Source organism: Lontra canadensis, unplaced genomic scaffold, assembly GCF_010015895.1.
Source record: "Lontra canadensis isolate GAN:19392208 unplaced genomic scaffold, GSC_riverotter_1.0 scaffold18, whole genome shotgun sequence".
Classification (NCBI taxonomy): domain Eukaryota; kingdom Metazoa; phylum Chordata; class Mammalia; order Carnivora; family Mustelidae; genus Lontra; species Lontra canadensis.
The window spans coordinates 5678152-5695713 of NW_022631012.1; the positions used below are offsets into that span (position 1 = coordinate 5678152).

General features: G+C 40.7%; 1 protein-coding gene across 20 annotated transcripts in view; it reads right to left on the reverse strand.

Moving 5' to 3' along the window:
- Window positions 1-17562, reverse strand: part of MAP2 (microtubule associated protein 2) — a 141124-nt gene that overhangs the window by 33260 nt on the left and 90302 nt on the right. For 9 of the 20 annotated variants that reach the window (XM_032859915.1, XM_032859918.1, XM_032859912.1 and 6 more), the window contains 4 exons: window positions 16290-16367; window positions 1394-5131; window positions 972-1178; window positions 667-801 (listed from right to left, as the gene is read on the reverse strand). In XM_032859915.1, coding sequence (XP_032715806.1) covers window positions 667-801; window positions 972-1178; window positions 1394-5131; window positions 16290-16367 — 4158 coding nt within the window. Of the gene's footprint in view, window positions 1-666; window positions 802-971; window positions 1179-1393; window positions 5132-6931; window positions 7178-16289; window positions 16368-17562 lie in introns of all 20 variants that reach the window. The other 11 variants (XM_032859929.1, XM_032859930.1, XM_032859931.1 and 8 more) reach the window with 5 other exon arrangements.

The window sequence follows — 17562 nt, forward strand, 5'->3', positions numbered from 1 at the left end:
GAATCCAACACATTTAAGAAAATCCCAATGACAAATTGTCAGTGAGGAGACGTAGTACAGTGAATTGAAAGCCTTGCTAATTTTGGATATGAGGAATAAAATCTAACAGGATGAGCAGGCAATTTCATCTTTTTTTTTCCCTTTCATCTGAAGCAAAGTAATTTTGCAATCACAATTTTACCCCAGATTTGCTTTTCATTTTCAATCTTGAAATCACTACCCATTCTTGGCAAATTCATCAACATCAGTAACAGATTTGGCAGTAACCATGTAGAAAAAAGGACAAATATAGTATGGGTTTAAGCATGAAAGAGATAAATAAGCAAAATAATGAGAATGCATACCACGGTTATATTCATCGTCATCGTCTAACCAAACACACAGAATGAAAAGAGGAATCCCCAGAACGTGACACTAGAGCACAATGCCAAGATAAAATCACTGCTAAGTCTGAGCATGACAAAGAAACAGATGGTCATGACCTCTTCTGCAGGGAGGAAAAAAAAAAAAAAAAGAATAATGATACAAGACATTTAATAGCAAAATTGTTCATGACTGCTAAGATTCTTGGAAGAAAAACAAAATGAAGAAGCTGCTACAGGAATGAGATAAAAAAAAAAAAACATGTCTATGTTTGCCAGCCACATTGCAGAACTGAAGAGTCACCTGTGGTTTTCCGCTTAACACAGGAGAGATGAGTTGGTCTAGTATATTTGATAGCAGGTTTTAAAATGAATTTCCTGGAGGGAGAGTGGGCCTGAACTTCTGTTTTTTTAGCAAGTTCAGCCTTCTTATAAACTGCTACGAATAAAGAAAACACAAAAAAGCATACCATCAGGAGAAAATAAACACTTGGAGCCAAACCGAACGGAATTTCACAAATAATTAGTTACCACTGTTAGGAAGTTTCTTCTACAAAAGAGTAATAATGAATTCAAAAACATTTTTAAAGAAGTTATGGTGAAATGAACCTTTTTTCCTTCTCACTTCATCTCTGGAGACTGTGCTAGGTTCCTTTTTAGCTATTTTTCTTTCAGGAGTGGAAATTCTGCCTCTCCCGGTTTTAAAAGGCTTTTCTTTTCTATGTTTCTCAAGAGATGGTCTCCGAGCTTCCTTTTCAGCTTTCTCCTCTTTAGGAATAGTTTCTAACTGTTCTGTCATGATGCTCCTATCATCATCTGCGGATCAAAGCAAACCATGACAACAACAACAACAACAATAACAACAACAACAACAGCGAAAACATTAGTAACAAATGTACCAAATCCTTCATATATTTAACAAAATGCAAAATAGAGATAAAAGAGACATTTAAATATGTTTAAAACAAGAAAGAAATCCACTAGGTTATCGGATTTTATTTGGAAGTAGAAAATTTTAAAAAAATGCACACCTTGAGTGTCCACCCAGAGGCTGTCAGCATCCATGATGGAGTCATCAATGGTGGTCTCGTCTTTGTAATCGTCATAGGTTTCCGTCTTATACTCCGAGAGGGCCACCTCTTCTCTCTCAGGGGAAGCTGGAGCCTCCGGGGAGCCCTCCTTGGGTTCCGCCTGGGCTTCGGCTGCCTCCTCCACTTCGAGCTCTTCTTCGGCACGGGGGGACGGTCTCCTCTCCACCTCAGGCTGCTCCAGGGCTGCAAAACGCACGCTGTGCGAACCCGACTCCCCTTCATCCGTCGTGGTTTGCACCACGGTGATAAAGTCATCCTCGATGGTCACAACGGACTCAATCACGCCTTTGTGCTCACCGGGACAGGTCTCCACGAATGCCTCCCTGACCCCTGGGACGCCCAGGTCGGTAATCTGAAGGGTGTCAGAGCGGAAGAGCAGTTTATCATACTCTCCCCGGGCTTCTATCTCTTCTTCCTCGCTCTGAGCCTCCGCGGGTGCAGCCCCGGTGGCTTCCAGGAAGGGCTCTGCGACGCCGGAGGGCGTGACCGAGATATCTGGGGTCTCTTGGCTTTCTTCTTCTGGCTGCTGAATGAATTCCATTTGGACGTCCGCTCTCTCATCTGGGACTAAGTCAGCCTCCGAAACAGCGGGTGCGCAGGGTATCTCTACCGACAATTTGATGGCGATCTCATCTTGAATGAGAGAGGACTCTGGGGAGGTTTCCTTTTTGCCCTCATCGGCTTTCAAGGACTCCATGGTGAGGCTCTCATGCTCACCGCTGGACTCGTAGGACTCTTCCTTGTCTACAGCCTCCTGGTGCACCAGGTCCGGCTTGGCCACCTTCTCCTTGATCTCCGTCTCACTGACCTTAACGCCTTCTTTTAGGTGGCCAGAGTCAACACTCATAAATGCATCTGCCTCCTGAGGTGCTGGAGATAAGGGGATGAGATCTTGTGCAGCCTCGAGCTTAAGCTCTGTTGCCTTTCCCGCATCGACAGTCAGCCCTGCCGCCATCTGTCCAAAGTCACTGATTTGCACATCTAATGGACCCTGGTCAGCTTTCTTGGCAACAAAATCCAGTTCTGGTTCAGCTTTTTTGGACGGTTCAACCTCAGCTACTTCTGGCACTGAACTAAGACCTTTCTCGGCTTTCTCTGCCGCGGGAGGGGACGCGTCTTTTGATCCGGTCGGTTCTTTGGTGGAAGCGTGCTCGTAGGTCACCCCTGATCCAAATGTTTCAACTTTATCACTGGCCTCTTCTGTCGCCTTGGCGTGTTCTTCCGCATCAGCATGTTCTTTGCTCTTTTCGAATACAGTATCCAGCTTATCATTAGCTTTCCCCTCTTGATCGAACTCCGTACCCAGTCCCGATTTGTCACCAGAGATAGGCGGGGACACTTCTTTCTCAGCACCGAACTCATCTTTGACTCTCCCGGCAGCTGCCAGTTTTACCTCGATCAAGGAAAGGTCTGTGGCTAGATCTCTTCGCATTTTATCATCAGTGCCTTCATAAAAGGAGCCACTCTCCCCTGACAAATTCTCACTGTCTTGAACGGGTGAGGGGAGTGGGACTGTGTATTTATTGAACACACAGTAACCCAGCTCTTCAAGCTGACTATCTGCTTTTACGATGACATGGTTTTCATCGGTGACAGGGGGCAAGCCGGTCACACTCTCCTCAACCACAGTCTCCGACGGGACTGACTTCCTCCTGGCCACCTCAGCATCTGCGCTCACGGAAGCTAATCTTGACCTTGTGCCTGCCAGATCTAGCATTTCAGGCAGGTCAGGCGCCATGACAGTACCATTTTTGTAATAATCTTTGGCTAAGAAAGGTGACTCACAGGAGGTCTCAACTTGAGTAGTCTGCTGCCCAGCAGCTTTTTCCCCCTCTGACTGTTCTTCCTCTTTGCTTTCCACAGGGAAACAGGGGGCTTTCTCCAGGGCGGGTGTTGTGGCTGGAAGGTAATCTTCCCCTTCGTCCATGCTTCCACTGGTGTTGGTTAGAATATCCGAAGCCAGAGGAGAGAGATCGTGTCCCCGACCAAAGTTAAATCCAAGGGCTATGGAATCCAGGCAAGACATGGGCAAATTGATGGACATGCTCCGTTGTTCTATTGCAGACCTCCCACCGAGTCCTAAACTCCTGCTCAGCGTCAGGTCGTCCTTATTCTTACTGTGGAGGTCCCGCTTCTCCCCATACACTTTTGGATCGATAGTAAACATTCTTTCTTGAGGAGAACTGGGTTCTTCAGGCAAATCAGACGGATAACTCTGTGCAAGAGTGCTGTACCCTGTCTCTTGTGCCGGGGGACTGGGCTGGGGTTCTTTAGCCGCCTGCAGTCCCTGGTCTCCGTTTTTACACACGGGAGGTACGGTCTCGAAAGACTCTGGGACGCTTTCTCTGGTGTCACTTAGTTCATAGTAATCACTGCCTGGCTGGATGCTTTTTGTCACTTCATCTTTTAAGGCAGATGTTTCAAAATACTTGGACATTCCCGACTTATCTTCATAAAACGGCACGTCGAGCTCGGCTGTGGCTGCCGCCCCAACCCCTTCCAGCTTAATATCTTTGTCTGCAACTTTGTCTTCAAAAAGGTCCTGGGCTGCACTCTTTTCATGGACTGCAGCCGGTGCGGTCGTGACTTTCTCCGGCGTCTTAGAGGTCACAGCTGAGTCTGTCGCTGCTTGCTCCAAACGGACAGGGAATGAGTCCTGTTTTAATGGCTCTGTGGTAGGCTCGTGGCCTTTCTCTTCTTCTTTTGAGAGGGTGTGCTCCATGCAGGGCTGAATAATGCCCGTTTCGCCATCTGTCAGTTTCGGGGGCTCACTCTCCTTCGGCATGGCTTCTGTGTCAGAAATGGTTATTTTTTCTTCAAGCTTCAGCACAGATTCCTTTTCAGGGAGCCCCGCATCCTGCTCTTTTTTCTGTGCGCTCTCGAGCTTCATCGCCCCGTTCTCCTCTCCTAAAACTGTCCCTGGGACACATTCTTCCATGGTTGGAATGTGGGTGTCTTTGGGTAAGGTGATTGCCTCTGGGGCTGGTGCTTCTGCCATTTTGTCAGGTTTGTCCTTGTGGGGCTCTTGAGCTTTAGAACTGTCTTTGGCAGTTGCTGGGCCACTGGTTTCTTCCAGAGATTTTTTGTCATCGGCTTGTAATAGGGCAGGGGCAAAGGGCGATGCTTCTGCAACGATTTCATTCTTCATGACATCTAAAGGAAGAGTGAAGCTGCCAGCCTGAAAGGGACTGGGCATGGGAGAATCAAACTGTTTCCCTTCCCATCTGGGGATATCCTCGAGGACATCTTTTCCTTTCATGGGGGTGAGGGGGCCAGGCGAGATGGGAGCAGCTAAACCCCACTCGTCCTTTTTGGCTTCCATTGGCATTTCGATGAACCAGTCCTTTTGCTCTTTTGGAGCTGGGGGCTCTGCAGAGAGGCCAATTCCAGGCACCACGAGGCTTGGTTCTGTCTTCTGTTTCGTGTCTTCGAGCCCGGCACCAAAAGTATGCCCAAATAGAGTGAGAGGTGTTTTTTCTTCTTCTGGGCCTTGCATGTCCTTTTTGTCAGGAGAAATTTTAGTTGTCTCAGGCTGAGAAACTAAGGCAGCATGTTTAAGGTCTTCACCAGGCTTACTTTGTTTCTCTGACTCCTTGTCCTTCTTGTCTAATGGCTCAGCTGGAGAGGGAGTCAACTCCTGTTGATCATGGAACTCCATCTTCGAGGCTGGAAGTAAACCTGAAGTAATTGGGTTGATTTTTAAACAAATAATAGGCAAGTGCTTTCAGGCAGTAAGCTTCAAATTATATTTTGAAATGACAAATGAATGGTAGGGTAAGAAAACAAAACAAAACTATGGAACATGCAAGCATGCTACCCATTTAAAAATCAATATGGAAATGTCAGGACTGAGATATATTTGTCCTACTGCTGAAATGGACTCCTGTTGCAAATTAATGCATACAGGAATTGGGTATTTTGAATACTTTTTTCTCCTTTGTTTGGGCTCTCCTAAATACTATGTACTGTGTATTGCAGTAGCAAAAAAATTTCATGTGCCTCCTGTGACAAAAATGATAAATTAAAGAATACTGAATAAGTCAGTAATATTAGGTACAAAAATACATTAAGGACTAAATATGAAAAATGGATGAATGTCTACTGAACTTTTTCATTTGTGTTCTTATTTAAAAATGAATCGGCAGGCCATGGGCAGAAGGCCAATTCATTCTTAGTAAGTATTATGTTAAAATCAAGTTAGTTGATTTACAAATGCCAGGATCAAGTTTTTGACCATGGAAAATTTACTGACATAATTTTTTTAGGAGTCATCTGAGATTAAATTTCAGGAATATAAGTAAATATCTGCTATTAACTTTAAATGATAGGACCTAAAAATTGACAAGGTGATTTCTACCACAAATTCAACATTGTAAATTCCTAATCATTAGTTAAACTTACGACAGATATAAGAAAATCTGAATTATATTGTTAATACTTGGTAAGAAATAATAAATAAATAAATAAATAAATAAAAGTCTTAAAAAAATACTGGGATGTCATGTGAATAAAAGTTTTAAAAAGAACCAATTATAATATCTTTCTCTTCCTGGTCATGACCTCATTCCCTGGAACATGACCGACAGCGAGGCACTAAGTAGTGGCTTTAAAGATGCTTCCCAGAAATTAAAAGGCTCTTTATTTTCATTTGTTCACCAACCAGAAATCTCACTTGTGTTTTAAGGTCACAGGTGTCTCACTGTGTTTGAAGGTCACAGGTGTCTCACTGTGGTCATTAGGGCTAAATATAACTATCTGGAAAAGATTTGGGGACAAATAATAAAATTCAGTCATTGCTCCCAGAGCAAGTGTACGGATCAGCATTACCTTATACACTTGTGTGTCCTGTTGGAACAGTAGGAAAGAAATACTTTATGAACTTCTAATAGAGGTTAGATGAATGAAAACTCAAGAGATATGGTGATGGTCAAAGATGTTGGCTGCCATGGAGAGGAAGTGATATGAGAAGCATCAGCAGGAGCTTTTAAGGAAACCAAACCAGTATTCATCAGAGCATAAAAAATATAGCACATTGCGGTTGCAAACAAAAACAATTCTACCATTTAAGCTTCTAGGTGCCAAAATCCAACTCCACAGTTTGAAAGAAAAGCATATGAATCGCTGTCCCAAAAATAAAAATAAAATATACATGTATTAGCAATGTGGCTGGCAAACACTTGGAGATGAGGCGGGGGAGGGGTGGGGGGGGGCGGACAAAAAGCTCACACAGCATCGTCAGCCTGGCTGCAAAGCGTACTGTATCAGGGCAAAGTAAAACCAAGACTCAGCTGCAGCATTGGAAAACCTAGCTGCCACACAGCACCTGTGCAAGCCACACTCTGCTCATTAACCCTACAACATTGGTCTCGGATCATGAGGAGACCAAGCCATGGAATAGCATTGGAAAGGCGTCAGGTCGGTAAGCTGCTGAAGAGATCATTTGCAACAAAACACATGCAAATCCTAGGAAAGACACACCTTCCCTGGCAGAGGAAGGAATTGTTACTTCTGGAGACACCTCCGTGACCTCTTTTACACTTTTCTCCTGTGGGGGCCCTGCTGGGGCACTCTCTTCAGGAGCTATGTGAGCCTCCGCACTAGACTCCACGTGGCCCTCCCTGAGGGCCTGGGGTTGGTCTGAGGCCTTGGTAGCCCCGCACTCTTTCCCAGGAAGAGTGGCAGGTGTCTCTTCCTCAGCCATTGTTCCCTCTAGCGTTTCTTCTTCTTAGGGATGAAAAAGATGTTGACATCATGACCACAGAACAATACACACAATGGCAGAAATACTACTCAAGGAACACTTTCAGCTCCATACATGGACCTTGCCAGAACCTTCTTTACCATTTGGATGAGCAGATTAAGATTCGAATGCAACGTGCATTATGTATTGCTTGGGAAATGGTCATATATATATATATATATATATATATATATATAAAATCTGCTAATAATGATGCCTTTTAAAGTCTCGTTAAAAGGCTATTTATTTCAAAAGTTGAGAGCTGAAAGGGTTTTATTGCTCTATTCCCCTTAGTGGAGATGGCAGTCAGTTGCACACACATGTAGGAAGCTTGCTGGAAATAAGAGATGGTGCTGCTGGGTAACAGATGGTTATGAAAAGACAGATGCATTGACGGACTGAAAAAACCTTTACATCTGCTAGACATGGGCTGTTTTCTCCAATGCAGTAAGCCCCTACATATGAATTTCTGATTACTTTATTTAAAACATGCAAACCTCAGTAAAGAATCTTGGAGAATAAAAAACACCCGGCCTCAGCAACAATAATCATCAACTACCCTAACAGCTTTATCATGGAATCCATCAACACTATCTTATTTGGTATTTAAGGGCCAAAGTCTCGAGTATTTAAAGTATTAAATAGTATTTTAATATAACTTATGCAATATTTTTAAGACCAAAGAGTTCCTAACTCAATTTATTTTCCCTTCATTGCATTAGATGATATGGGAGAATGTAAAAAAAATTGCAAGGAGTAAGCAAATTATTTTGAAAAGCAGGGTCCAGGTAAAATGGAATCTTAGCATTTAGAAAAGTCTACCTTGGGGACAGAACTGTTACCATATTGCTTATACCCGTGATATACTGTGTGTAGTTGCTCTTGATTCTGAGTACGACAATGTGCACATTACCTGGAAAGTCTTGTTTCTGCAGTTCAAAGCCAAACCACCAAGATAACTGAATGGCAACCAAACTACCAAAATATCTTCCCCAAATAGGTGTATCATGTGGAAAAATATTAATAATTAAAATGTAAAAAGCACACTTGGGCCACGAATTATCACGTTCACTTGCTTCTCACTTGCACTTTCAAATGTCAGTAAAATAAATCCCATTTTATTGCTTAAGAAATTAAAGGGGAGTATATAAGCTGCTTTACAGTTCTACAGATGAAAGATTTGGATGAAATTCATATGAAACGTTGTTTAAATGGACCCATGAGAAAGACTACAGCTGGAAAGGAAAATAATTATCTTTTTTGAGAACTATTAAGACCCCTGGGCAGGGGGTGGGGGAGGGGAGAAGTACTACATCTATTTCACTTAGCTCTCAGGGACTTTCATGTTTGTCATTTAATTATGTAAGTAACATTTTAAAAATTCAGATTCCAAATTATTATTAAGGCCATTTTTATGATGCCACAGAATTAGAGATTTCGACGACAGGTGAAAGACTTTCACTGTAGCTGCTTTACTCATGGCACCTTCTTGGGTAAAGTCTAATAAATTTAATCAACATATTTGACAAATCCACATAACCTTCTGGCTTTCCATTTCCTCATTTTGTATAAATCATGCCTATTTCCACCTGTTTCTCACTCAAAATTTCACATATTTTTCTTAATCATTTTAAGTTCACACTCTTAGAAGAATTTACTTTTACTCCATGTGGGTTATACTTCTCTATTAGAGTGTCTGAGCCATCGGTGCTCTTTGTTTTCCCATGGATCCTCGAAGTTTATTATCATGAATGTCGTTGGTCATCTCTGAGTTTATTTCCACTGCCTTGGAACTATCTGCTCTTTCATTAAATACTGTCCTGTATGGAAATAAACTCTTTGTGCATACAAGTCATTTTTCCCTCTTTGAGAATAAGCTCTTAACCTACACAAAACATGTTTTAGCTTTAATTTTGTTTTCCTTTACAAAAGTACCTAATTAGAATGAGATAAATTTCAGCCCACCACCCTCATCACGGCCAGTTATACACTAGGATCTGCTAGCTTTCTGAGGGTGGAATGACAAAGGCTTTGGATCATTTCCTTCACTTCTGCCCAGGTCTGCTCATGTGAGCCAATATTTAGTCACTTGGGGGAGCCTCTGTAGTTTCTGTAGATGATTAAGTGATTAGGAGAAATACATTCATTCTGTAACATGCATTCTGCCCTACACAGATTCATGAATTTTCTCTTTTAAGGAGCTTACGTATTGACATGGCACTAAAAAGAAGGCTAATGCTATTTAAGTCTGATCCTAGTAATATTCTGTATTCAAGGAGGAAAAAAATTATATACAGGATCCTCTCCCTCAGTTTGAGTAAGAGGATGTATTCGTCCCCTGCTGATTTATTTACAGGGAGCAGAAAGGAGTCATACTTTAACTGAACTCTTTTTCCTCCCTCCCCCACCCCCACCCCTTTTTGGGCTTTGTTTTCAGAAACAATGATTCAGAACAAGAAAATATTCCTATGCCTCAAATCAGGCTTATTGTAGATGAGGTATTTGGCTAGACATATAAACTATATAGGGACTTCACTTTCATATGGAAAAAACAGGCTCCTTTCCCTCCCACCCCACTCCGAAGGTACACTGAGAATGAAGCATGTGGTCAAAGCTGCAGGCTGGCGTGTGGGAGGAGCAAAAGGGGACCATGCTCGGTTCACCTTTCTCCTGGCCTAAGTGGGCCTCTGCACTCTGCGCTGGGACACTGGGGAGCGCACTAGAGGTAGTCCATTGTGAGCGGAACAAAGGATGCTCATAGTACTCCTCATCAGAATGGGAAGGGTCATCATCGGGCACAGATACAGAGATGGAGGGGGCTAGGAGTCTACGCCTCTCCCCGCTGGTGGCAGGTTCGTGGCTGGGGACACTGTGTAGAGGACCCACTTGGTCCTCAGCTCCTTCATCTACAAACAGACACACAGGAAGAAACTGCAAGGAGAACTGGACAAGACAGACACAAGATCAGACGAACGAGATAACACCTGCACAAGGACACAATGGGCCACAGAAGTAGCACAGCGGGATGGAGGGGAATTAGCAAGACCAAGCTGATGGAGGATGGGATGCAGTGAGTGTTTCATGCTTCCGTAGCCACTGAATTTACACTAGTCACTCTCTTTACTGCATGATAGAGATTAACTATACATTCCCCTCAAACTACTCAGAATCCCCACAAAAACACTGCAATAGAAACAAAGCCTGACAATACAAATGCGCGAATCGGAAGAAATTCTTTCAAATACATTCTTTGCATGCTTCTGTCAATATGTTTATAGGTTAAAAAAGAAGAAAGGTGCTAGGACCTGATGCATTACAACAATAACAGGAGAAAAGAATCCTGTTTGAAGCACAACCTTAATTATATAGGATGCCCATATAGTTAGCATTTGGGTTATTTTAATTTTTTGTTAATGAGTTTTACCAGAAAGCCATTGTTAATTCCAGGCCCGTTAAGAAAAATCTAAGGTGCATTATTCCTCTTCCCTGCCCCGCTCAGGAGAGCACAGTGGTGTAGCTCCTTCTTTGGGGCTAACTCTTAGGGGCATCCTTTCAAACACTGGTTCTCATGGTTTTAAGAAAGTTCCTAACCATATAAACTCATTTTCTTTTCTCTTTCTTCTGAAAGCTTTAAAGAGATACCATTAGCTGACAATGATTTCTACAGAGCTGGATTCAGATTCACTAAGACTTTATTCTATGTGGTTTCATTATTCTATGTGGTTTCACCTCTGACTCTTGGCTGTTTTTATATTTCAAACCCTCATTGCATATTTCTCATTGCAATGCTAAAGTAACTACTCTTACTTGTGTCCTTTCCAGTGTCTTGGCTTAGAACTCTGCCTTACTTCAATATATTTCCTTAAGTACACAAGTATAGGTCAGTCTGCTTAGCACTTGCATTCTGGCGTATTTCAATGAGCTTTAAGGATGGTGGCAACAAACAATATTTGGCTTCCGATGTGGTACAGACCCTACATCTCAGGCCTTCATGACAGATTACTGAGTTTGCTAATCACTGTTTATTTACTTACATAGGAAATAATTTTTAGATTTCACAACTTTCAAGAATAAGAATTATTAAAATTTGTTGAAAGTCTGTGTATCTAATTTTTATTTCTATCAACATTTAAGCAGCCAGATTATAGCAATTTATTTGAAAATGCACTGTATGGTTAGGGCAGTATCGTATTTTGAGCAACCAAGTGCTGACAACCGAAAATAAGGTTGAAATCATAAAGATACTAAAATAACACTCCGTAGAGGGAATACTTTTAAATCTTTTGAGCACGTTGTTTACTGATTGTTCCGTGTTATTTTTTTCTGGATGGGTGCTCAGAACTTTTTCAGCCATGCTGCTTATTATATCATGGGATAGCAGAAGCCTAAAATTACATTTGATATTCTTAGTTCCAACTCGGCACGATTTCTCAGCCGAGCAGATAATTGGCTGAGATCTGGCCTACAACACTGGCTGAATCATAAACCCTGGGCTTGTCACATGTCCTAGCCATTCATATTTCTTCCAGGACTCCCGGAGGCTCTCAACACTGCACATATGCAAGTTACTTCTAACACTTCCAATAGGCTCAAAAAATTGCATGGACAATCCGTCCATGAAAATGGCACAGTTGTCTCTCTGCTGGGCAATGTCTTCTGGGGAGTAGAGCAGACTGCAATATAAAACTAAAGAATCTGAAACTGAGAGCTGGGAGTCTAAAGGCAATACTCCTTGGATGTTTGAACCTTGTGAAGATTTTGACTTTCTCTTTCTTATTGCCATTGCTCATTTCTGAAAGGGCCAACATGTGAAAACATCACAGAGTCTTGCTTCAGATCTGTAACATTTCAAAGAAACAGTGTTTTCTATTCTGAAAACTTTTGCTCTAAACAGAGAATGACAAAAAGAGAGGAAAAAAAAAAACAACTTTAAGGACTGTAGTGGAAAGGAGCTTCTTTGTAGTATTTGTATGGCACTGAGCCAGCAGCTTCAAAAAGACGGCCCTGCGAAGTCCAGTCTTGGTACTGTGAGCTGTGTGTGTGCTCCACATCTCTGCTTGGGACCTACGAACCTGAACTTCATCTACAAGTTCCAGAGATGTGTTAGGGGAAGTTCTACTAAAAGGTCCATAGCTAGCTAAGACCAAACAGTGTGTTTGATCCTAACAATAATGACAGAAGAAATAGATCCCATTTGCTATAGAATCATGTATGGCATTCCAATAGAGGTGGGATACATACTAATTATAAGTAATGACTTCTTTATTTGGGCATGCCTTAAAAAAAAAAAAAAGAAATTGGTCTAGTACTTTGAAAAAAACAAAACAAAACAAAACAAAAAACCTCTCATCGGAAGATCACTTCCCTTTCTTGTCCCCACATTGAGAACCTAGATAAGAGATGGCTTTAGGGACACAGTGGGGCTTTGATTGCAGGGACTGAGACTTGGATTGGAATTCTGGATTACTGGCCACGACATCCAGGGGCAAGAATTAGAAGTGAATATTATCTATCTGTGGTTGTTGGGAGGATTAAATGAGGCGAGACCTATGAAAGTGCCAAGCACAATGTTGGACTCCATGCATGTTCGCATCTTTGTCTTCAATATACTCAGATGAATTGTCATGTACCTCTGCTTTCCCTTCATTGGATGCATAGGATCTAGACTTAAGAGATCTATAAAAAGTGAATTCATTTCATACGTTAGTTTTGTTCTTTAAGGTCAGGATTGAAGGTCATCCTTTTCCTATAAGCACACGTTTGTGGGACTCTGCTCTTTCCACGAAATATTCTATTTCATTTAATAATGTGATATTTCAAAGGATAACGTTGCCTTATGAACCTCAGACTTTTATTTAGTTCTGTTGCATAATGATAATCTATAAAAATGAAGCTTACTTGATTTCAGTGGAGGAATACATTTTCCCTAAGTTACTTTCATATAATTAAAAAAAAAAGCATTTGAAAATTTATTTCAAGTTAAAGTAAGGTCTGCCACATAAAAACCCAGGCTTCATCTGTCAGCCCCCTTTGGTACAAATGAGAAGTCATTCTTATGAGAGACAGAGTCTCTGGGGGCTATCGGTGACTCAGTGATTTTGCCTGCTCTAGAATCACAGCTTCTGCCCCACCATCTGGGGCAACTGGCTCTTCTTACATTGTTCTCCACTCTCTCTAAGCCCTTACCATGCTGCAGGCTCTTCACTGAGGTCTTAGTTTGCTGTGTTTGCTGCCCATAAGGATATGGAGGGGAAAATCCTTTTAGATTATTGACATCGTTGACCCAGGAAAACATCCACCCTAGGATTTTTCCTGGTTCTATTTTCAGATGATCCCATTGTTCTTGCACAGGCTTCCAACTCCTAACAGTTCAGTCCAAATGATAATTATTATGGTTAGGCCAAAAAGACATAGGAGATTAATTTGCAAACATCACACCTAGTGCGGGATTGATGCATTGTACCTGAGTTTCCTTTTAAGTGTGCTACTTGTTTATTTTTTCCATCAAAATCTCTTTGTTTCCCAGAATAAGCACACAACCTGCAAATTATTAATACTACATCAATTTTAACAAGTGAATATTCACAACTTACAGTAATTAACATCTCAAATTATCTTTGGTGGAAGCATTCATGCTTCCCCTTTGGGAAAGAACAGCTTTTAAAAATGTTTGATAATTAGTAAAAAGTAACCATATCTTCAAAATCATTGAATTACTCAATTTAATCCATAAGCTCTTTTATATTCATATAAATGGATTGGCAGTCAGGTGCCTTTAAAGTTTCTTTGAGGGTGTGTTAAGTAGGTAAAAAAAAGTCTCATATAGTTTAATACTTTCTTCTGAAAATATGAAAAAGAGCAATTCAATAAAAATGCAAGTTTGGTTTGAAAAATGTTAAGAAAAAAATATATTCACTCATTTTCAATAGGAAATAAGTTGAAATTTTCCCCAAATACACTCAAACAACATGGGGAAAGCAATCTCCCCCAAATAAGGAAACAGTTACACTGGAAAGTATACCAAAATGTGAAAATGAAAATGATTCTATGGTTCTTTTATATTTTCATTATATCCATGATGTCACCTGCCAGCAAGCAGACTGGTTGAATTCCCCACTGGATGGGCAGACCCTACTTCTCCTTCTTCTCCAACTCCCATATGAGAGCAAGAAGGGTAGATTACTTGACCTCTCTCTGACTTTGGAGTGACCGCCAAGTCACAAGTACCCAGTGAAAATCTTGGGTAAAGAAGATTCTCTGAAAGGCTTGAAGTGGGGGCGTAAAAACATTTTCAATGACTTGAGGGAAGTACAGCTGTCATAGAAGGCTTTCCACTGCTTTCGAGGTGAAATCAAGACTCTGGAACCAAGGCAGATACTGATACTGCTGATTCTCAGACCCCTTCACTGTTTTAGCCCTTTCTTACCACCTAGGAGCCATGGCACATCTTCATTTCCTAGAAAAACCTCATGCTTTTGCCAACCTGAGGCATTTCCTGCATTTTCCCTTGCATTTCCTGGTCTTCCTGTTTCAAATGTCCTTTCCCTCCATTTTTGCTTGGCCAACTCTACCTCATGCTTTTGAGCTCAGCTACTTAACTGTCTCCTCACCACCCAAAAAATTAAGATTTCCCTTGTTCTATCTTCAAGCTCTCTGTTCTTTTCCTTCCTAGGGCTAATGCAACGTGAAATTATTTGTAAACTTCTTTATTGGCTTTCTGTTCTCTACCAGACTGCATGTTCCTTATAGGCAGGATCACGTATCTGTGTTGTTCACAAGTGTGTAGCTAGAATTCGAGGAGTACACTGTAGGTGCTCCATAAATACATGCCAATGAATGGATGAAGGCAAAAAATCTTTCAAATCTATAAACTAAAAGATCAGATCACGTTTGTAGGAGATTAACAATCATAACTGCCACTGATCATAGTCCCCAACTTTTCTTTTATTCTTTAGAGTAATTTAGTTTGGTTAACATTATTTCAGGCAGTAAATCAGAAAAAAGCCTCAATTTAAGAAAGAAAAAGCTCACTAAAAGAAGTTTAGGTTTATAAATCCGTGACAAAAGTAAATTATGTTTATTGATAGTTCGTAGTTCTGTAATTTAGGAAAATCTGTATTTAGAAAGTCAGAGAATATTTTAAATGAAAGTAATTACAGATTATAAAAAACAGTGAGAACTTGTTCAATATTTTTCCATTTTTAACACTAAAATAATTGCTAAAAGTGACAATAAATGGAAAAAAATAAATGAATAAAATGGCATAGTATTAAAATTTTGATTTTAGTAGATGAAAACTAAATTATATTGAAACAACACTTCAGCGATAGCTCTTGTCTGCCTTCTGCAACTCAAACAATATACAAAAGTTAACTGACTTAAGTCAGAAAACCAATAATAGTCTCTTTTTAAAGAGTGACTTTCAGCTCAGATTCTGAATGAATATTCTTCAAAGGCATCCCTCTGTTTTATTAACGAGAACTGAAAAGCTGACATAGCATTCTATGTTGACTAAATGCATAAATACATTCATGGACCATAATAGGTCCCAGCAGGGAAGAAGCCATGATCTCAGCTTCCAGTTCACTGCTTTCAATATCAGAGTCATTCACTGACTTCTTCATTTATTCATTAATATTTATTGAGGGTTTGCTGTAGGCCAGGCCCTAGGGAAGCCCTTGGCAGCACAAGAGTGAGCAGAACAGAGACAATTCCTGACAACATTTCCTTATGATTTCATCAATAAGTTTATTTTTGTTCAGTCACTTATAAGACAGGATTGTATCTTCCGTGTCCAAACATGTTATGTGAATGAAGTGAACTGGTTGTCTGTAGCTATTCTAGCAATTTTAAACACAAAGTTATCTTCTCGATCGAGCCGATTGTTTTTAATTTACTATATTCCTCCTACTTCTGATTTTGTATAGATAAATGATTTCACATTTATGTAAAGTCTTTTCTTCTTCCGGGCTGTTTGAAACAGACAGCTCTCAAGCTGGGTCACATACTAACCCACACCGAAGTCCAGTGCTTATGGACTGATGCTAATTTACCCTTTATCAGAAGACAAACCTCACAAAGTCCACTGGGTCTTACCTTCTTCCACTGTGATGGTCTGTTCTGAGGCTGGTGATGGAGGTGGAGAAGGAGGCAGATTAGCTGTCTCTTCAGCTGCTAAAGATTGAACAGTGGAAAAATGAGATACGATTAATCCTGTTAGGTCATTAAATGTAGAACAGCTCTGCCATCTGTAGAAAGGCCGCTCTATGAAATTTAGGACAAGATTCACTAGTACGCTGCATCTGACTTATTTTCTGTCCGATTACCTGATTCATATAGTTTAAAAAAAACTAGAAGGAAAGAAAAGCATTCACTATTTAAGAAAAAATCGTTTTGCTTTCCCTATAAAAACAGATTAAAGATGCCTGCTAAAGTTCTATCATTAATCCCATTAATTGTGTCTGCTTGTTCAATTAATAAAATATGTTATTCTAGCCCTAATCTATTATAGTCAAACACACAGGCAAGTACTGTAGTTCAGATTAGCTTGACTGACTAAAAAAATATCAGAACTCTATATTATTCAACTTCTTAATCTGGAAACAAATGTAAACTTCATCATTCACAGTATTACAGGTGATGTATTTATTTTTAAAGATTTTATTTATTTATCTGAGAGAGAGAGAGTGAGAAAGCAGGATCAGGGTAAGGGGCAGAGAAAGAAGTAGACCCCCGCTGAGCAGGGAGCCCGATGCAGGACTCAATCCCAGGACCCTGAGATCATGACCCAAGCTGAAGGCAGATGCTTAACCGACTCAGCCACCCAGGTGCCCCAGGTGATGTATTTTTTAAACAACATTGTGTCCACTGAGTCTAATGTCAAAATGCATCATCTCTATGTATCCTCAGAAAAGAAAAATGAAGCTGTCATAGCCTAAGGCAACCTTCAAACAGACAACATGTACTAGTGGGAGCTGAGTAATCTTCTGGCCTTGGCATTATACATGAAGAACCAAAGAGAAGGGTTCTAAAAGTTAATGGTTAACTCTTTTTTCTTGACCGCTCATATGAAGGTAAGGGATTGCAAAAAGGAAATATTTGTCATCAAGGCCAGCAGGAAAATCTATTTTACAGAGCATGAGATTTTCACTCTCAAAAAGCAGCTTTGGGATGACAGGTGACGTCTTAATTCCTTGACCCTGTGGGTTTCTATAGAACACATAGTAAGACTTTAAATTTAAAAAAAGGGGTGTCTTTTCTTTAAGGTATAGAAGTGAACCACAAACAGAAGGCTAATGTTTTGAATAAGGTAATTTACCCCCTGTTTAAAGAGAAAATTAAACTTTTATAATCAAACAACATTTTACTG